The 22,574-nt window shown below is 39.4% G+C and overlaps 1 protein-coding gene across 3 annotated transcripts in view; it reads right to left on the bottom strand.

Moving 5' to 3' along the window:
- Nucleotides 1–979: 979 nt before the first annotated feature.
- IBTK (inhibitor of Bruton tyrosine kinase) overlaps nt 980–22,574 on the bottom strand; it is a 58,645-nt gene continuing 37,050 nt past the window's right edge. For 2 of the 3 annotated variants that reach the window (XM_061460411.1, XM_061460412.1), the window contains exons 24-29: nt 21,220–21,312; nt 19,940–20,098; nt 12,455–12,607; nt 4,350–4,418; nt 4,119–4,251; nt 980–2,341 (exon numbers count right to left, since the gene is read on the bottom strand). In XM_061460411.1, the coding sequence (XP_061316395.1) occupies nt 2,216–2,341; nt 4,119–4,251; nt 4,350–4,418; nt 12,455–12,607; nt 19,940–20,098; nt 21,220–21,312 (733 nt within the window). In that variant the 3' untranslated portion in view covers nt 980–2,215. The remainder of the gene's footprint in view (nt 2,342–4,118; nt 4,252–4,349; nt 4,419–12,454; nt 12,608–19,939; nt 20,099–21,219; nt 21,313–22,574) is intronic. The other variant, XM_061460413.1, reaches the window with a different exon arrangement.

The raw sequence follows: 22,574 nt of genomic DNA, 5'->3' as shown, positions 1-22,574 counted from the left end.
AGAGGAGAGCTGAATCCCAGCTTTCCCCAAGCTGTACATTGTAACTTGAGAGCAAATGCAGTGGGACTATAAGCCTACTCTTACATAAACTTTCTTTGCTTGCTTATCCATTTTTCATGCATGTAATATCCTTTATGCAAAGCTTAGCTATGTTTTGTTTCAACAGTCTTATTCCCTTTGTTATCTGAAAAGCTCACACGAGATTTAGAAGACTTGACCTCAACATTAAAGCTATTTTAACTTTAAAGCAACTCTGCAGATCAATAAAGAACTCACTTAAATCAAGATCAAGGAGTGTCATCTGTTCTGAACTGTCACTTAACTCTGACTATGTGATATTCTTGGATCTCCTTTCCTCTCAAAAAACATAGCTGCAGTTGAACTCTGTTGCCCCACTCTGTGAGAGTACTGATCCTATAAAGGGACCTGGTTTTGACTTGGTATTTCCAGTCAAAAACACCCTCCAAAGAGCCACCCAGACAAAGCACTTGCACAAAACTAATGTTTATGACAAACTCATGGTGTTTCCACAAAAACACGAATCAAGAAGTTCTCCCGCTTTGTAAAGTCTGAGCCATGCAAATTCAGTATCTTAATCAATTTTGAGGAAAACAAGCAAACAAACAAAAAAACAACCAAAAAAGCAGATTAGCAACTTTACAATAATTTTATATTTGAGAACAAAATGGTTTCAACACCTGGAACAGCCCACTTTCCTTTAAATCAGAAGGATAGTCTCAGCAGGTCCTACAGCCCTGCAGTGCATCAAGTAAAGCACTTACTGCATGTATTCTCATCAGTACAGGGAATAAATCACCAGTAGAATTTAAAATAGAATTAAAAGCTACATCTTCTTTTGCCTGTGTAGCTTCAAAATGCCTGCAGTTCTTGTTTCATACACAAAGGAAATAATTTTAGATAACTTTATACTTACCTAAATTGTCGATTATATATAACCAGCACATAGAAGTATACTAGCTTTGTGTAAATCAAGATTTTATGGTTTATTGCATTTGTTTACAATTTTCTTGGGGGATTTTTTGGTGTAGCTTGACTTGAAACTGTCAGACATATCTACATAGGTTTTTTTCAAGATTCTTTTATCACACAGTGATCAGTTCTCTACATTCATTTTCTGTAGCTTGCTCAATTCCAGTTCTCCAGAGTTCATGAGTACTGACACTATTGAAAAAGTACAAGATCAAGCACACCTATACAAACAGACAAACTAGACAGAATATTGCAGGTAAGGCTACTTTTTTTTTTTTCCCCTTTTTTTTTATATGTATATACATTTGTCTAAACCAGGCACAGAGAACTTTGGAACACACAATACTGAAAGCCATCTATGATAATCTTTGAAGGTTAGGTATTTTCAAATTCCACAGTCAAGCATTCACCCCCATAGCTTTAGTAACAAATACACAGCTCTTATTTCCTCAGCACTTCAAGTGAATTGTACCTTAAACACAGTGGTTCTAAAAACCTGTACCATATTTACCAGAATAAGACTACAGATGAGCTAATTAAGTGTCACCACATTCTATTCAACTGTGCTTTACTTTACAATAGGGCTGACTGCTCAGAGGCCAGTCCCACAGCAGTGAAAAACATGCACAACTCAACTGAGAGCAGGCAATGGCAGGGCACTTGGATACAGTGTGGAGCATGACAGTAAAAAGTACTGGCCACAAGAGTCAGAGAACCAGTACTTGCATACGTAACTTAAGGAAAACTGCATTATCAAACTGTACTTTTACATGAAGTTCAAATACAAACTTTATCCAATATTCCCAATTTGCCAGAAAGCTGTGAAGAACCACTCCTGCCCCAAACTTTGAAGATGTATAATTCTGCACATTCAATTCCACATTAAATCACAAAATAAGCACTCACTTTTCAGCCACCTGTGAATTTAACAAAAACCCCTCACAATTTAAGATTAGCAAATACATTTCCAATCTACTGTTTCATGTAACTTTACTAATAATATGTCTTGTCAAGGAAATTCTCTCAAAACATACATACAATATATATGTGGGTAAAGGACACCGTGAGCACATTATTTCCATTCTCTCTAACAAATACCCAGTTATTATGTGCAGTGTTTTAATGCTGATGTTAAAGATCACATGATTCCTGTTCTTCCAGTCCCATTTTACTTATAACAAGAACTTCAGAGTGCACATACAACGTGGACTGTGAAAAGTACAAATCAGTGCTTATTCCACATAGGTGCTGCTATAGGTCCCTGAGGAGCCCTTTCAACAGTCACAAATTCATCAGGGTTGTCAAAAGCTTCATAGTGGATTAATAAATCTTGAATAGCACACTCCTCGATCTGGAAGGAAAAGAGAACATGTATATCAGTTTCAGATCTACATTTAAACCAGCAGCAGTTATGAACTGGCTTTACTAGTCTGGAATGCATGCCTGCTACAGACCTCCTAATCAGGAAAAAGTATACATAAGCCCTTCCTTCAGAACCTTGTTGAAATCTCATGTTTGCAAGCCCTGTCCTCTTGGGAAACCGGAGCCACTCTGATCCCTGCTAGGCTTGATTCAACGCAACCCAGCAACACAACAGGGCACAAGCACTCGAGGAGGTATGCATTGGTGAAAACTTCCTAACACAGATGACCAAATAGCTGATGAAGGGTGACACTCTGCTGGATCTCACACTTACAAAGAAGGACTGGTCAGGGATGAGAAGGTCAAGGGCAGCCTTGGCTGCAGTGACCACGAAATGGTGTAGCTCAGTATTCCAAGCAATGGGAACAAGACAAATAGCATAACACCCTGGGACTTCAGAACAGAAGACTATCATTTATCTGTTCAGGGATCTGCTTGTTAAAAACCCATAGGATATGGCCCTGGAAAGAAGTCCAATGAGGCAGTCTGAAAACTGGCTGAACTGGTGATCTCAAGAAGTTTCTGATCAGTGGCATAAAGTCCAACTAGAGGCCAGTCACCAGCACCAAAACTGAGAACAGTACTGTTCATCTTCATTAATTACCTGCATGACGGGACAGAGTACACCCTCAGCAAGGTGGCAGACAATACAGAATTGGAAAGAGTACCTGATATGCTGCTGGATGGTTGTGCTGCCACCCAGAGGGACCCAGACATACTGGAGAAATGGGCTACAAGGAGTCTCATGAAGTTCAGTAAAGGGAAATGCAAAGTCCAACACCTGTGAAGAATAACCCTAAGCACCAGTACACGCTGGGGGCCAACAGGCTGGAACGAAGCTTAACAGAAAAGGATCTGGGGTCCTGGTGCACAGGTTAGCAGCAATGTGCTTGTATGGCAAAGAAGAGTGACAGCCTTCTGTACTCTGTGAGGGACAGCATTGCCAGCAGATTGAGATAGGTGATCTTTCCCTCTGCTTAGCACTGGTGAGACATATGGAGTGCTGGGCCCACTTCTGGACTCCCCAGTACGAGACAGACATGGACATAACAGAGACAGTCCAATGAAGGGACACAAAAATGATTAAACGCTTGGAGTATCTGATATATGAGATGCTGAGCTCATTGCTGTTGTTTAGCATAGAGAAAAGAAAGCTTAGGGAGGTCTTATCAAAGTGTACAAATACCTGATGGGAGAGAATAAAAGGGACTGAACCACACTCTTCTCAGTGGTGCCCAGTGACAAGAGAAGAGGCAATGGGTACAGGCTGACATATAGCAAGTTGCATTTAAATATAAAAATCTTCTTTACTGTGAGAGTTGTTAGACACTGGAACACATTTCCCAGGGAGGCCAAGGAGTCTCCACCCTTGCAGATGTCAAAAGCTGCCTGGACACAGCTTTGAGTGATCTGCTCTAAGGAACCCTGATCTGAGTAGGGGAGGGATTTGGATTAGACAATTTCCACAGGTTCCTCTCAACCTCAACTATTCTCTGATGCTCTGAATGCATTAATCATGGACTCAGTAGTCTTTAATATAGATATACCTTATCAAATAGCAACTTGAGGTTATTATTAAATGATATTTAATATAATTTTGTCAATGATACTAAGTGTATCAATAATTAATCCCCCAAAATGATCTCTGAAACAGCCAGTGGAAACTCCTTGTGTTACTTCACAGATGTAGTAACTTAGCGCATTACCTGGATCAAAGCCAAAGGTTTTTCTCTGCTCCTAATAAGGGCAGCTTCTTGCTGGAGCTCTTCTTCTACGATAGCTGAAAACATGACAGGTGCTATCACAGGAGAGCTAGTTGGTGATGCTGCTGACCAAGGACTGAAAAAAACAAATGACATTGTGAGGCAACATCAAGAACAAGGTCAGTACAACACACAGAAAACAAGCTCCAGAATCTAAGATACTGTCAAACATACTTATGACTCTCCAGCTGTGGAGAATCCAGAACACGGTCTTCTAGGGCTGGGCTACTTACAGTGGTGCTCCTGGAAAAACATAGGAAAGGAGTTTTAAAGTCACTGACAGAGCATTTTCCTGCATCATCTGTGAAGGACAAATTTACTATGGGCAATTACAAACGGGTAGGGTTTTTCCAGAAGAAAGGCATTAGGATGTAATGCTGAATTTGTCTTAACTGTGATACAGTGACTAGAAGGGACAATGATGCTCATTTTTGACTACCAGAATGTAATGGTTTTTCAGCTTGGATATTAATTGTGGCATTTCATAACATTTGAGCATTTGAACAAAGGCGTTTTTAAAAAATAAACCCATAAAAAAAATCGTATAACTCTACTGAGTTATGCACTAACATCACTGACTATAGATGTCTGCAATATAAAGAAACCATAACAACTGTCCTGTTTCAAATTAAGTGTTTCATGCAAAAGAAACAGTGCTGCAATAGTAAATTATTTGTTCAAGTGTAAGCTCAGAAATGATGGATATCCAGTACACATCCTGCAACCACATCTCACATTCATACAAATAGCATAAAGCTAGGATTGAAAAAAAAATTAAAAAAACCCATGAAATATCAGAGTTCCCAACAGGAAGATACTTTATTCAGTTGCAAAATTTTAACCTCTCAATAAAAAGAAGTTGCACTTGGTATGTTGTATGCTTTAAGAGACAAGTATTTGTCAGAAAACCCCCTCCTCAGTAGGAAGACAGGGACCTGTTCTCATTATTTAATATCCACCTTTGGCAACGTCTGACTTCCAGGACTCTAAAGAAGTGTTACAACATACTATGAAATGCTAGCAGCCTTCTTTAAGTAATTCTATGGCACTGTAAAAAATTCGTGAGGGTGTTACCCCTCGTGAGGGTGTTTCAATATATGTCTCAATTTTCTTAATGGCTTTGGTAATCTTCTGTTAGTGGTCACAAACTCTTGGAAAGGAGGAAAAAATCTATAGAAAGCTAAGAGAATTCCAGTAACTGCTAAGCTCTCTGCCTGGAATATTTTCCCCAGAACAACACAATTCCAAGGTCAACAAAAACTATATTCATACCACTAAGCAATGATGGCAAGATCTCAAGGAAAAAAATCTGAAAAGCAACATCCATCATTAAAATGGCATTTAAATGAACCATGCCCACGTTTTTGTCATAAAACATAACTGCCCACCAAACAGCTAACTACTCAAAGAACAGAATGAACACAACTGCTCTGGGAAAAGATACATGTATCTGCAGAAACAGCTGCCAGGGCATAACACTGGATTTCAAAAGAGGCTTTCTACAGTGTCACTCCCTTGAACAGAACTCTGTGTTTCTGCCGGAAAGCACAGTTCATGTTAGTCAAGATGATCCTTCCCCTCCTTTTTCAGTATTGGTGATCATATCAGACACTGACAGGTCAGACAGTGGTACATTGTATGGAGAGGAAACCAAAGAGGTGTGGTGCTCTCCAAACTGGAAATTTCCAGATAACCACTATTACAGAGATTTTAAAGAACTGACACGTGAAACAACAGCTGCATGCCAAGACTGGTGAAATCTGGTGTACCATTCTCCAGATGGAGTATTTATGTAGCTTCAGTTGCTTTATTTTGACGTCATTAATACACAATGTCTTTTCCATAGGTGCTGAAGAACACTTAGGAAAAAAAAGGGAGAAAAATCAGTACTTTGCAATTTTTTTTCCCTCTTTTATCTTTGGCAAAAAAATACCATTGGCAGGTTAGAGAATCCTATTTTATTTAAGAAAGGTCTTGGGTCATGACAGATAAGGGTGGTAAACAAATAATGGGAATTCTGTAAAACACTGAGTCAAGGTCCACATAACCAAATTTACTATTTTTTAAACAAGTTTCTCATAGCTCTGCTACCTAAATACTACTTTACTCACTTTACAGCTAGGTTAATTGTTATTTTAGACAATAAGTTAACCAAAAGAAATATAACAAAGTTACTGCTGATGGATGCAATAAACAGAAAAGCTCAAACCAGTAGACAATATTAAGTGATGCTATTAATTTAGCAAAGGATAAAAATGAACAATACGACTGCGGAAGACAGCAGTGGGAAATTCAGAAGTACAAAAGAAAAGACTGAAGTGAAGGCTGTAGTAGTTAGTTGTGAGCTGAGAGTTTTTCAGCTTGAAGAGAAAAAGGAGAATCCAGGGTGTACTGATCTCAGTAACAAATCAGAAGTATGTGGCTGAGGAAAAATTGTCTCCATTTGAAACAAATACTTTTACCAACATATCCCACACTGGACAAAGCTTATTTGGATGAGCTTTTAGTTTTGGTCTTGTAGGTTCAAGGAAGAACACTAAATTGTCACTGTTCTATGTTCTATATTCTATGATTCTATTACACAGAGAATAACTGATATTAAATCTTCCACTGATCATCTTCTGAGAGAAAACAAAAAATTATCTCCAACATTGCAAAGAAAAGAATGAGAGAGCCTCCTCCAAACACAAAACCAGATCATTTCAATGTGCCTTAAGTCAACCAGCATGGCAGAAGGTTGGCAGGAATGAACAAGTCCTACATGGACTTGGAATTCAAACAGGACAAATACAGTGGAAACACAGCCAGCCTACACCAGAGGAAAGTATAAATATTACTTCTGTGTAGAGGAACACAGTTGTAAAAGTCAGTGCTTGGCTGGAGCTGAAACAACTCAGAGAGGTGGAGGACAAAAAGAAGGGTTTCTATATTAGTGAGAAGAAAAAGAAACCAATGAACCAACCACCGTGTTTTCTTGATGACTAGAAAAATCTAAATGTTATACCCATTTTCCAGGATGATATAGGGAACTACAGACTGATCAATATCACCTCAATCCTGGGGAAGACTGGGGAGCAAATCCACCTGGAAGTAATTTCTAAGTGCATGCAGGACCGGGCATTGATTTATGACATGTATTTATGACAAGGCAAATTTTACCTGACCAGCCTGGTTGCCTTCCATGATAGGATGACAGACTCTGCAGACAACCAGGGAGCAGTGGTTATCATGTTCTTTGGCTTCAGCAAGGTCTTTGACATGTTCTATTATCCTATGCTTATACTCAGTCTGAAAAATACGGACTGAGTAAATGGACTAGCAGATGGTTGGAAAATGGGCTGGACTGAAGCCTTCAGAGTTTGCACAAAGTCCAACTGGAAACCAAATACTAGTGACAGTTCTCAGGGAGTATTGCTGGGACCAATCCTATCTAGCATCTTTGGTAAAACAGAGCATACTCTCAGCAAAGCCACAGATGGATGAGGAGAAGGTGTGGAGGGTGCAGCAGTCCACAGTCTGGATGCCAGGCTGCTATCCAGGAGGCCTTCAAGAGGCTGGAGAAATGGGCAACCAAGAACTCATTTATTTCAAAGGCAAGCGCAAAGTCACATATTTGGAAGAGAACAGCCCCATGCAGCAATACAGGCCAGGGACTGACTGAGTAGAGAGAAGCTTGGCAGAGAAGGACCTGCAGAGTCCTGGATGGCAGCAAGTTGAAGATGAATCAGTATGTGCCCCTGCAGCAAAGGCGTCCAACTGCATACTGGGGTTTACTAGCAAAAGTGCAGGCAGGTAGACAAAGGAAGCGATTCTTCCCCTCTCTGCTGTATTTATTAGTCTACATACAGAGTATCACATCCATTTTTGGGCTCCTCAATACAAGAAGGATGCTGTCAGGCTGGAACAAGTCTAGTGGAGGGCTACAAAGATTAGAGGCTGGAGCGCATCACAGGAAGAACTGTGTTTTGTTAATCCTAAAGGAAGTCAGCAAAGGGCATTACTGTCTTCAATTGCCTAAATAGAGTTTAGAGAAAAGATGTAGCAAGAATCTTCTTACAGGTGCACAGTCATAAAGCAGCAGCATCACAGGCTGCAAAACAGGAAATCCTAGTTGGATATAAGGAATGACAAAAAATGCCGGTATGGGGACAATCACACACAAGAACATGTTGCCCAGGATGTCTGGGGTATCTTCATACTCGGAAGCAGTCACAACGCAACTGGACCAGGCCCTGAGCAACATGATCTAGTTTGACTTATTTTAAGCAAGAGGCTGAACTACAGAATCTAAATTATTCTATGATTTCAACAGCCGGGGACTACATTTTAGCTGAAGTCTAGATACATTAGCTTCCAGCTTTTACTGCACTTAATATAGTAACACAATAAAGAGCAAGAAAGAACCAGAGAAAAGGAAGGAAGGAGAGGAATTGATGAAAGCAGTTTTTTGCTTGCTTGTTTGTTAATTAAGAGCATGTTTGTAGAACTTACTACATGCCTTTGTTCTGGTGTCATCTCTCAACTTTACCTCTTTTTACACCTGCTTTACTAATGCTCACCTTTCTGCACATTTGACACCTACCCTCTTTCCCACTCACAATCCAAAGAACTCATAGCACTTCTATAAATGAACCCAAGTAGACTGCTATACTTAACAAACTTGTTTCAATACAGAGAAAAAGTTCTTTCCAGAGAAAGACTTCCAAACAAATTAAAGAAACCCCCCAAACGACCCAAAAACCACAACAGAAATTTTCAAAACATGGAATTAATAGTTCCTGTGTCACAGCACACTCTAGTGAGCAATTAAAAGATAAGTTTAAATACCTATGTCATCTCCCTCAATTTAAATGTGCCTCTAAAATGTAGGATGTAGTTCACATATTTTGAAGCTGTTTGTACATATGTACATCTGTGTTTCTTGCTAGCAAGTCACTCGGTCCAGATATTAAATCAACTGCAGATATTTCAACATGCTAGATTAATTCTCAGCTGGCATCAAAATAACTAGGAGAAATGAAGCAGACGGGAAATGTGAAGCTAATAAACACAGAAAGAAAAAAAAGCAGCCTCAAAAATATAGAACTTGGAAACCTGGAAATCTTGAAAATTAAAGACTGATGCAGAGACATAAGTGGTTCTGCATGGAAACAAACCAGCCAAATATCATCAGCACTGAAGCAACCTGATTAACTCAGCTGGCTGAACTTGCCATGACTCTTGCACAGCCACCAACATGTCCTAGCACTCAGCTCCCCAGTGTTTCTTGAGGAGTTTTTTCTTTTGAAGCCAGTTAAGGTCCAGTGCCTCCCTGATCTAATGACTGCTCTCAGAAAAGGAACACAAAGCCTGGTCTACTGCAGAACCCCCTGGGTTTTGCTGTACCATTTGAGTCATGTACTATTTATTAGCTCATTATTAGCCATGCCAGAACTAGGCCATTCCCACGCGAAGCCACAAAGACTTGTTTCCACTAAGACTCTTCACTGCTCCCTGGAGTAACACAGTGAAGACAACCCAGGCTGCCACAACAAAGTTAAGTCATGTCAGGCCTATGTTTTTAGCTTAGGCTACGAGTTACACATGCACAGCTGCACAGTGTAACTCCCAAGGCTGAGCTGTCCCTGGAAACAATGCAGCCGCAACCACACAGCCCAGCTTTTGGGCTCATCTGTCTCTGAACTGAAACCAGTTCACATATTCACATTCATGACATGGTTCATGTACAGAAAATTTCAGGGTTGCATATACTGGAAGGTGACAGCATATGGAAAAGTCTTTTTTGGTGATTGCATAAAAATCCTCACCCAGAGACTACTGCACAGTTTATACAAAGAAAAAAGACAAAGCAGGAACAGTAGCCATGCCAGTACCTTCAGTGTCTCATCACCGAGTCTGACATCAACAGATGAGGATTCCTTACACTCTACACACATGTAATTTCCTTTCTTTAAAAAGGAAGGGTTTGGATAATTTATCATCACAGAAATAGCCCTTCAACACCACAGGCAGAAATCAGAGCCTACTGTGACAGGAACTGTCAAAGAATAAAATTACCTCAAACTAGAAACTCAGCTCCTAACTTTCTGATGGATGAACTAGTCACCTAGGCTCTTTATACCTAATGGAGAGAAATAAGCATCTTCAGACACAATTCAAAACAACTGAAATAGCTCTGGAAGTGCTGTCCTTTCCAACTGATAATAGTCAATCTAGTCATCTAGGCGCCCACCAGCCTAATGTATCATTTTCGGACAGCTAAAGTATTAGGCCTGGATTCAGCTCAAATAATCCACTTTGAGAGTGTGCAGACTGGCCAGACAGCACAGACTAGACAAAGCAATGCAAAAGGAAAAGAAATGACTTTATGACGATCACAGAGCAAGTGTGACAAAGCTAATAATAGCATCCAGTGCAAATTTCCTTATCACCAGCTCTTGCCATCTCCCATATGACAAAAAGCTTTATTATTTTGCTAGCAACAAAATTAATGATACCTGGTTTTCCAGAGATTTGTCCCTACATCTCATCACAGAAACTTCAGCTTTATCCCTCTGTTCCTGAAGAATGCCTTCCCATCACACACAGTCTCCAAATCCTCCTACCTCTCTCTTCTAACACTGTCCCGCACAATGTTCCTGTATTTCTACCCTCATTTTTTCTTTATCTACCAATAGGACATATGCTACTTTTGTCCTAGGGAAACACCAGTTTTTATACAAGCTGACCAACCAAGAGGCAGGTCAAGCAGAACTTTCTTTTTCTTATGGAGGAGACAGTTTTTGAAGTGGGATGGAACAAGACTTCGTAAGAAAAACTGGGAGTTAATTGGTGTCAGGGCTCTCTGTGACCAACAGGCTCTGCAAACTTTTATCCCTCAGTGCAGATGTGTAAACTTGAGTCAGGCTGTGATGAACAGAGTTGAGCTGTAACGCAGACCTGTGCAAAAGCTCAGAGGGGCTCCCCCTCTTTACTCAGGATTTGCATTTATGCTCAGTCTGTTAGTCTTAGGCCTTTCTTGAGCTACACTGCAGCTATGCACAAGCTCAGCATTGCTGTTCCTGACCCTGACTTGACTTGTAGGTTTGACCTCATCCCAATGAACTTGTCTGCACACACTGACACTGGCTCACCCTGGTTTCCAGCACAGAGCCCGCCCTGCTCACTTTACCCCAGCACAGTGGGGCGGCGCTCTTGCTAGGAGGCCAGTGCCCAGCCAGGCCTGCTGTGACACTTGGCTCCCCAGCCATCATGGGGCAGCTGGCCTGTGCTGCTTCCAGACAGTGCCTGAGAAAGTGTAAGATTTTCAGGCTCTCTGAATTGTTAATACATTTGAAATGCATAGCATTCAAAGTTACTGATGATAGGGGAAGAGATGCAGGTAGGCAGGCAGATGCAGGAAGGTCAGTCATACAGACCTTCAGGAATATGGCTGAGATTTCTTTCCTCAGCTTAGACAGTTATTTTAACCCCAAAAAGAGGTTTTATTTGAGGTAGCAAGAGGATGCATGGCTATAACAACTGGACCAATGATCAATATTGTCTAATACTAGACACACAATTAATGTGCACCTCAGAACAAGTTGTGTCCTTAGAACTGTAGTCACCCATTAATTACAATACACAGACATAACCAATGCATCAGTATTTCAGTAAGCCTTCTTAATCCATGAAAAATTTGATCTAAACAACTAAGTCAGCTTATAAGAAAGCTCAGATCAGGAAATGCTAAAAATATGTTTGCAGAAATTGATTTTATCTACTCAGATGCTACAAAGAACTATTCCTAAGCAAACTCTGCTTCATGTATGCCATATCCAAATGCTAAAGAATGTCTAATTTCTACAGAAGTTAGAAAACACAGGTTTATAATTTTTAATTTTTATACATACATATACAAATGTACACACACTTACGTAGTTTGCCCAGAGCCTGAAATGATTGTGTCCATCTATACACAGACACCTATCTATATATACAGACACAAACACTTCAAACATCCAACAGAATATTAGCATTGGAATTAAACTGCTTTAGTCTTTAAGCCTCCTACTCATAAGGATATTCCATTCATAAAATCTATGAAAGCACTGAAATCAGATTTCAATGACAATCATTGAAAGACAGAAATCATTGAAAACCAAAACAGTCAATGAAAGAATGCTTGTAGGATTTATTTTTTTTTTAATGACAATTTTATCCTTTCAGCAGAATTTAAACAGGTTATTGTGGTTCTTGTCTAATGGATGATTAGGAGCTTTGGAAAAGCCTGCTCTTACCTTATGGTGTTTTGGGCTGATGAATCCTCAGTTCCTTTATGTCCAGCTCTTTTGATACCAGTACCAGGAGAATTATTTGCATTCATGCATTTTTCTTCTTCCATTACAAGATCACGGAATGACTTTGGGAAAGCAGAATGTAATGAAGATGACCTAAAAAAACCAACCCCAAAACCAACTATTTTATACTTGCAGTGTCCAAGACTCCATATTGTTCCATGATTCATATAGCAGAGGGCCTTTTCAGTTACTAAAAATAAAAATACAATATTACCTAGCTTTTGTAACTCATCATTATGCCTGCTAGACCTCATTTACCAAAATTGGTCACTTTGGGTCAAACAGATAAGCATCAGATAATAAGTACTTATGAGAACAGAACAAGCCAGTCATATGGAATTTTTATTAGAAGGAAAACCAACAACTTACACAAATACCCAAACCCATCCTTCCAACTATTCCACACCTAACCCATTCTCAATTTTATTTGCACAGACACCTTGTCTTAGACAAGCTATATTCTTATAAATCACACAACGCTTTAGTACTTTCATTCTAATATTGTTAGTTTACCACCATGGAAGTCAAGTACAGCTGATGATCTTTCCGTAAGATATGAGTTACTCATATCTGCTGGAGGCGATATAAAACACTTAATTCACACTCAAATTCCTAAAACTGATATGCTTTACTTTGTTTTACTTGCCAAAAGTATAGCCTGCAGTATTACTGAATTAGAGCCTGCATATTATCTTTCAAAAGTAAACAAGTATGAAAATATAGCAATTTAGTATCATAGCTATTCTGAACATTTTCTCATCCAAAAGCGTTTTTATGTACAGAATTCAAGGTAGTTACCATTAGCTTCTTCCTCACCCATCAAGGCTTTGGAATTAATTCTTCATACATTTGCTTACATTTAACTTTACTAAGCACAGCAGTCCCACTCATTGTCAAATACATATTGGAAGAATAGCTCTGTTCATTATCTACTCAAATATGAGATCAATTATAAACACTACTGAAGTAAAACTAGCTTTCTATACAATGCTAATTGTTGTGCCGCCAGCATAAGCAGCAAAGCATCTTAAGCCGAAGACTGTCAAACTCTTACCTATGTGGTTCACAATTTAAGACAACAAACAAGGCAACTAAAACACTACAACACTGTATCTGAAATCTCACAACAAAAGCAACTGAAAGTTATATATGGTGTCTGAACCCCCTCCTCGACCACCTAGGCTTATGTCTGGAAAGGTTCTGTTGTTGAGTTTTTCCTCTTTTTTTTTTTTATTTAATATTGCATAAACAATGCAGAAGGCACAGAAAGCAGAATGAGAACCCTCAGATGCAGGGGCGTTTTTGCACAGAGTCATTTTGCACATCCTCTATTCCTGCCACCAGCTGGTACACAAGAGTCCAAGCAAGTGTTTGACCAGAACTACCCCACATACACTATACCAAGAAGGCAAATAGTTCCCTTGGGATCTGCTGACGCAGAAGCTTCTTTTTTAAACAGTTTAAGTAGCCTATTTTCACGAAAATTCTGTACTGCAATCAGATCCATTTGCAACACAGCACCAAAACTCCCCCCAGAAAATACCCAAAACACTACCCTGCCTCTTGTCAAAAAAACAACCCTGCATCATTCTCACCTTGTGAACCTATCCAAAACAGTTACTGGAGGCTTAAAACGGTTCACCTTAAACTGGTAAAAATTTTCCTAAGGGCAACAACTCTGTATTTCACCTTGCACTGCCTGATACATTGTCATTTCTATCTAATTTGTAACATTAGAAAAACTAATTTATACATCTTTTTTAAAAAAGTGAATGCAACAAAGTTCCTTTAAGCTGTAGCTGTAAAACATCAAAATCAGGAGGTTTCAAAACAACTGCTGGTGTTTCAGCATAAGCTGGACAAACTGACAAACTAGACATTAAAATATACAATTGCCAATTCTCAGGCTACACTCCAAATATTTTTTTTTCTGCCTCCACTCTTGAAGAGCCATAGGCTTTCCTGAGGTTAAAAAAAAAAACCAAAACAAATAAACACCACCCCACCCACCCCTCCCCCCCTTTAGATATGGAAAACTAACAGAGTTAACACCTAGCTTCTTGCATTACATACTCTCAAAGTGTTCCTAGAGTGACTCCCGTCCCCCTTCTAATTTCCATTTCTCTTCAAAGGAGGAAAGGTAGGTTCAGTCCCCCAAAAACTGTGAAACTGGCAGACTTTTTGGTGGAAAAGGTAGGACATTGTGAATAACAGACTGTCTTTTAGTCAACCAAAAAAGAGCCAGAAGGTCCCACACCCTTCTGGCAAGTGTGCTCTCTGCACATCCAAGATGAGTATCTTATTTCATTGGAACACAAGTTCTATGGCTTTGACTATACTGCATGTGTGGAAAGCTCAATATATTGCCAAATGCTTAATAGTCTGTTGTGAATTTACAGAATATAAAACTTTGCAAGTACAATATAAGAGCAGATGAATAGCACCGTTTTACCTTACATACAAAACTACAACTAGAGGGGCAGTCAAATAGTTGATGGCTTGCCTAGAGCAGCTAAAAATTTATTCAACAAATGCTCTCTTCCAGCAGCTAGGCATAATTTTAAACATTCATATACCTCCTACTGGTTCTTTGCTTGAACTCTTGAGCTACTGGCATTTTCCAGATCAGCAGCCAGTGGAATGCTGCAGAAGAACGTACAGAATCATGCTTGGTGACCACATGAGCATTAGATGGATTCCATCCTCCTGAAACACACCCTGGCCTTTCCACTTAAGATGGTTTGTGTAACACAGTATGGCCCAGCTACTTTTAAAAACTCTTTCATCAGAACCTTAAGAGAACAATGTATCTTCTGGAGATAGTTATCTAAGCATATTAAAAAAATCAGCCCACACTTTTTAAATGCAGGGAACAGTTCATAGGCAGTTGGTACTTTAAATTAGGTAACAATAGGCAAAGAATTATCTATCAAAAAGTTGATGTATAGCACAAATACTATTCAGATCAAGGAAGTTATGCCCCAAACTTTTTTTTAATCAGGGTTTCTTCTAATATCTTACTTTCTGTATTAAGAAGTAAATAATTTAACTAGAGGCATCTAACTCATGTGCTTCAGTCAACCAGTACAAATACTTCTAGAGTCATTTATCTCGCACTGAAAAACAGGACTTCAGGAACCAACAAAAACCTCTTCTAAAGAAGTCCAGATAACTAGATAAGCTATGCAATGTCTTCCAAAGCCTACTTCAGGCTCTACTATATCTGGAGGTCGTGTATAAAGCAGAAAAGGGAAAGACCAAGCTGGAGAACGACATCATCCTGCAGAGGAGTTCTCATAGCCCCTTCTGGTGATATCCAAAGACTGTCAGAGACAAGTATACAGACCTGCAGCTTGAAAAAGGCTAGCAGAACAAAAAAAAAAAAAAAAAAAAGAATTTAACTGATGATATTTAAGATGACTGGTCAAAAACACCCATGAAATGCCTACAACAGTGATAATTAACATCAGCCCAAGCCACGGAATGGCAGGTGTGGGGATGTTCCTTTGAAGACCCCACTGTGACCACAGAAAGGCCCCTGACTCTGTTGGGTCACTGAGGAAAAGGACTGACTCATGCAGGCCATGGTCCACCTCATCAGCAGTGCTCCTGAGTAGCTGCAGCTTTTCTCCTACATGAGCATGGACACCCCTTTGAGTCACCCATCAGTTACTGCACAAGAGCATGGCTTCCATGGTGCTGCCACACTGAGTCACTGATGGGTAGAAAGGTGGTAGGTTTGTAACAACACATATATTAATGTGTGAATAAGCCCATGCGATTTGTGTGTGAAAGACTGCATAAATCATTGCCACAGATGTAGTGAAGGGCCCAAAATTGAACACAGCATCTGAGGCCTCACCAATGCAAGTACAGGGGGATGATCACAAACCTAGCCCTCCAGGCCACAGCAGTTCTGATATTAAAAAAAACAACTAACTTGCTGCTTGACCTGCAGTATCACCTGTGTAAAGCACAGAAAATGTTCTTTGGGCATTTGAGATCAGTGTTAACGATTCTGAAATTCATCCACTCACTAGAATTCCGAAGACAAATCTTGCAACCGTTCTTCCTCCTATTGTGAAGGTGCCAATTACAGTTTAGAGGTCAGGTAGAGTTTGAATCCTTCAGCACAAAGCAATTCATTTCTTCTTTAAGACAAAATTATGGGCTTTGCCCAGTGTTGTACCAGAGTAACTTTTGGGGGCTATGGGAGTAAATGAGACCCTAAATTTTGGTATTAGGTGTACATGTTTGAAAACAAATTCAGTTGACGCATTCATAAGTCCTACTTGTACAAATCAAAGTGAAAGAATTTCACTTTTTCTTAGATTTACTTGAAATACTGTGTGCTGGGTATTCTAAAATCAGGTCACCTTAGGCAGTTCATTTTAGTACTTTACTGTAACAACATAGCTCTATAGCTTGTAAGGGGGACACTAGAAATACATGGCATATAACTTTTTTAAAAAGTTTTAATCTAGCCCTGATATACAGATGCCTACAGAGAAGATTTCTTGTCGCCACTTTACTGATCCTTGGAGGAATCCTGACCAGTCACTGTCAGAATCACTACTTGAAGGACACACCATGCTACATTACCTTGAATTCACTAAACAACTCCCCATTTCATATCAGATTTGACGCTCCCTGTAAAATAGTAAAGCCCTTTAAACGTATGTTTGAATGTACTGCATGGTGTCCACTGGAGAAGCAAAGCTTGTTCTGGTATCATAACTGGAAACAGAATACCATTTTAGAATCAATTATTATGCACAACTTTGGGATGACTATAACATGCTCTCACAGGTTTTCAAATACATTACTGATTTTGAACACCATCTCTATCTTACCATTATGATGTTCTGGGATATTACTGTTACTACTATGGTCTGAGATAACAGCATACCAACAGACCTATATAGCATCCCAAATAAATCTAAAGGCTTTTTAAACTCAAGATATTGATCATAAAAGCATCCATCCAAAACAAAGGAAGATGAGGTAACAGATACATGAAACAGAGCAAAGAAGCAAGCAGTTCTAGATATTACCCCAAACCTTTTGACACAGAACACCTCTCAGGAAGAAGCTACTGCCAGGAAGCAGCCTACCTTTTCCTCAGTCAGCCAGTCATGAGATTTTTTTTTTTCTTTCTCTCCATAGACTCATTAAGTAGCTAACAGGCTACATGTCTGTTTTGAACTTACAAGAGCATAAAGGCAAAGATTCCAGCAGATGCTTACTACTCTTATATCTGAAAAGAGCAACCAATTCATATAAAGGATCAAAGAAAACAGAGCCAAAAGACACGAGGGAGATAGCTCTTATTGTGGAACATAAACCCATTCTTTGAAAGACAGATTCCTATTTTATTTTGAAATCTCTCCAATACAAAAGGAAAACTACTACAATAGCATTTAAAACAGCTAAATTGTGTAAAAAGACTTAATTTAAAATACAGTGACTGTGGTAAGTATGCAGCAAGCTTTGTTCCCACTGAGACAACACCAGGTAAGCTCTAGAGAGGAGACTGACTCAGAGTTCTTCTAAGGGTCCATTAGTGAAGCAACCTGCAATGAAAGTCTAGTCCTTGAACAGGGGAAGGGGAGAACTGACCAACATTTATCTTAAATTAAAAGCATGTGCATAGGTATTTATTAAATTTACATAGCTTGCAACTTTTAGTTATGTCTTTATGCTTTCACCTAATATCAACCGTAAATGTGAAGAACAAAGCACGGATAGGGCTAGCACCTCATTACAGTCATTGCTGCAAACCTAGTTCATTGAACAGATGATAAACCACTTTTCCATCTGATACAGTGATACTAACCTGAACATTTACATTGCATGTAATCAGAATTAAAAAATTTAAATCCATTATGCATCCTTCCACCATTAAGAAGTCTCAGCAGCATCTATCACTCCCTCCAGCTCCTAGACACGTAACTTATCTATAATTTAAGAAGATGACAGTCCCTTCTTCATCAGTTTTGCTCTACTCCAAAGTCATTAGAGCCCTTTTCCCCTGGAAGGGCTAATATTTCTCTATGTTTTTGACAAAGAAAAAAATACCATTCATAATGGTTTTCAATAATCTTTTCCTGAATCACAGAATCCTAAGGGTTGGAAGGGACCTCAAAAGATCATCTAGTCCAACCCTCCTGCAAGGGCAGGGTAACCTACAGTACATCACACAGGAACTTGTCCAGGAGGGCCTTGAATATCTCCAATGTAGGAGACTCCACAACCCCCCTGGGCAACCTGTTCCAGTGATCTGTCACTCTCACAGTAAAGAAATTTTTCCTGATGTTCACATGGAACCTCCTATGCTCCAGTTTACACCCATTGCCCCTTGTCCTATCACTGGACATCACGGAAAAAAACCTAGCTCCATCATCCTGACACTCACCCTTTACATATTTGTAAACATTGATGAGGTCACACCTCAGTCTCCTCTTCTCCAAGCTAAAGAGACCCAGCTCCCTCAGCCTCTCCTCATAAGAGAGATGTTCCACTCCCTTAATCGTCTTTGTAGCTCTGCGCTGGACTCTTTCAAGCAATTCCCTGTCCTTCTTGAACTGTGGGGCCCAGAACTGGACACAATAATCCAGATGTAGCCTCACCAAGGCAGAGTAGAGGGGGAGGAGAGCCTCTCTTGACCTACTAACCACACCCTTTCTAATGCACCCTAGGATGCCATTGGCCTTGGCCACAAGGGCACATTGCTGGCTCATGGTCATCCTCCTACCCACCAGGACCCCCAGGTCCCTTTCCCCTTCACTACTGTCCAGCAGGTCAACCCCCAACCTGTACTGGTACATGGGGTTGTTCTTCCCCAGATGCAAGACTCTACACTTGCCCTTGTTGAATTTCATCAAGTTCCTCTCCGCCCAACTCTCCAGCCTGTCCAGGTCTTGCTGAATGTCAACACAGCCCTCTGGTGTGTCAGCCACTCCTCCCAGTTTAGTATCATCAGCAAACTTGCTGAGGGTACATTCAGTTCCCTCATCCAGGTCGTTGATGAAAATATTAAACAGCACTGGTCCCAGCACCGACCCCTGAGGGACTCCACTAGTCACAAACTAAGTTTCAGAGCTTGTGCTCAACCTTCTTTTTCTATGCTTCACTTTGACACCATCTGCAAATACCACATCACACAAAGGCAAGAACTAGATGGGATGCACACTTCTGACTCACCGTAGCAAAATTTCAAAGAACTGTTAAACTGCAACCACTGCATTTCCCTGCCCCCTTTGAATTTCTAGATTACTACCAAATGTAGTACAAATAGCTCAATGCTAGTCTTTTTAATGAACAGAATGAACAGAACCTAGGCTGTATTTAAGAAAATGCTTCTATGAGACTATTAAAAGTAAAAACACTCCAAAGAAAAAGAAGTGATATTTGACTTGAACATACCAGGCATTTCCTAGTTTTACAACTTGTGTAGGTGGGGGTGGTGCAGTTACTAATGTAGTAGTCTCTGTGCTGCTAGTTATTGATCCGTTATCTTTTGCTGCAAGTGCAATCATTTTCCTTTGCTTCTGGGAAAGTTTGATTCCATGAGAAGCCATTCTGCTGTGAATTGATATTGAAAAGAGAGATGTAAGATAAGTGTCCTTTGAGATGACTCACCTTTAATCTTGTAAATTAAACTGAGAAATGCTTCCTTTCTAGACCAAAATACTTAGTCTTGAATGTCAAAAGGGGAGCATATGGGAGGTGAGGGATTGGATGGCTGGGGACCAAAAGAAGGATCAATGTATATCAAGAATAACAAATAAAAGCATCATAAAACTATTTTTCATATAGATGTCTATAGATGAAAATATGCAGAGTAGGAATCAAGCCTCTAAAAGAGACAGACTACCACCAGATGAAGACTATTTTCTAATTTTGTGATTTTTGAGACTGTCAGCTTAGCTCCCTTAAACCAAAATATTCACGCATTAAAAAAAACTTATACAACATAAAGGCATTTTTTTCTATTTGTAATAATATTTTTTCTAAGCTATTTGGATTCTTCAGTCTTGGCTGTTTTGTTCATAGCTTCTGAATCTACCTAGCCAGCAACCTTTTACAAGGCTGCAGTACTGCTGTCCTAGCTCTCCTCTAATGCTACACTTCAAATTTCATGAAAGTCATCTCCAGTTCTTTTCCAGATCTTGCCAGTTAGGAAACACTAGGTTTAAACCACTGCTTCCTGAAAAAGTACATTTGTCTCCCTGTGTCTTTGGGATGCTTCTCTGAGCAAAAAAGGAAGAATTGTCAATATCAACACATGGATGCTGGGGTGGTCAGAGAATGTGAGACAATAAACAAACTTCAGGATGGATTACTTGTGGATCAGGACTGGTCTGGTCCACAAGTAATTTCTAAAGTGCTATAGACAAGAATTAATTAGCAATGAGAAAGCTCAGCAGAGGCAGGTCAATGATTTAAGATACTAGCTTACCAGCTCGCTCTTTAATATTTTAAAAGCTAAAATATGCATTTACCAAGATCAAAATAAAGGGATAGATTTCATATGCTCACAGCAAAACACCATAATGAACTGAAGTAAACAAAGCTGTTTAAAAACAAATATGACAGCTTTTCTCCTACCTTTTTTAAACTCTAAACTGCCTGAACCACTAACTAAATTCGTAGTAGCCTGGTCTATCACACTCTTCTTTTATACATTTTGGTTTTTTACCAACCCTGAATTTGCCTTTGGCATGGCTCCACATTTCTGCATACTTTCTTCAATTTCCATGATAGTTCTTAGATCCATAGCAGGAGGGCTGGCAGGGCTAAATGAAAAATAAAGAAGTTACCTTACAAGGCACTTATTTTTACTTACATTCCACAGTTCCAGCCTTCACTGAAATCCTCTAAATCATACATAAGCTTGGTAACCGGATGTATAATTCATTTCTGTTTCCTCAATTATGGGAAACCTCAAATAGAATGTTTCTGACAAAACTTTTATAAATATAAACACATTTAAGAGCACACCATAAAAATACTTTCAAGACTCATTATGCTACGAAGCAAAAAGATGTCAACTATGATTACTTAAAAAAAAATTGGATACCTACATCCAGGGTACTTATTCCATAGTCAACTGCTCATGCTAAGTATTAGAGAGGCATTGCTTGCAACTCTTTCGCAAAGGCTCAATAAGATCTTTCTTTGAAGAATAGCATTAAATAATTTCACATGGCAAACAGAACACTCTTTGTAAAGTTAGAGCTCTGTACAAACAGCAGTAACATTCTCAGACTTTACTATCAGTTTCTTTTTTCATAAATGACTTTATTTTAAAACTCCACAGAAATGAACATGAATTAAAACCAGACATTTCCAAGCTTTACATAAAACTATATATTAAAACCTGTGTACTTAAAGGCATTTGTAAACTAAGCTGTGTTATAATTAGATTTAAGGACAGGCTTTGAAATAAAATATAGGCAGCACTGCCTCTGTCTCTCCCTACATAAAAACCAACTGCCATAGACTAACTAGTAAATTACCCACTGGGAGGTCATACCAAACCCTGTTGTCACTGCTCCTCCACAGTAGTTTAAGCAAATACACTACGGTAATAACGCTTTAAACATTCTACACAACAGTGCTGCTTGCTTTTTCCTGACATCACACCACCAATACCAGAAAAAGTGAAGAGTACAAGGGAAACCCATAAAGCACAGTGAGATGACAATAAAGTGCTACGGCTTTATTTGTTCCCCTTCCATGCAATCCTCCAGAAAACATCTGAAAAGAACTCTTAAGATAGCAGATGAAGGTGGAGCAAGCAGACTTGGTTATGGGATGTTATTACCCTCTCTGCATAGACTAGGCTTGCACAAATACAAAGTGAGACAAAACAGGTTCCTAACAGACCCCGGTTCCTAAACAATATTATTTCAGAGCTGCAACTTTTGATCTCTACATCTGTATCACCTGTATTAACAAAGCCCATCAGCCACAAAACAGCAGAGCCTAATAAAACTGTGGGAAATTATCACTATATGATTCCCTAAAGCCTTAAACTTTTTTCTATTCAATCTTT

This window comes from Pezoporus flaviventris, unplaced genomic scaffold (assembly GCF_033815535.1).
Source record: "Pezoporus flaviventris isolate CSIRO_AGI_PZ_B2104156 unplaced genomic scaffold, CSIRO_AGI_Pfla_v1 ptg000031l, whole genome shotgun sequence".
Taxonomy (NCBI): domain Eukaryota; kingdom Metazoa; phylum Chordata; class Aves; order Psittaciformes; family Psittacidae; genus Pezoporus; species Pezoporus flaviventris.
Note: the sequence above shows the minus strand (reverse complement) of the source record. Positions and strands in the feature narration are given on the sequence as shown.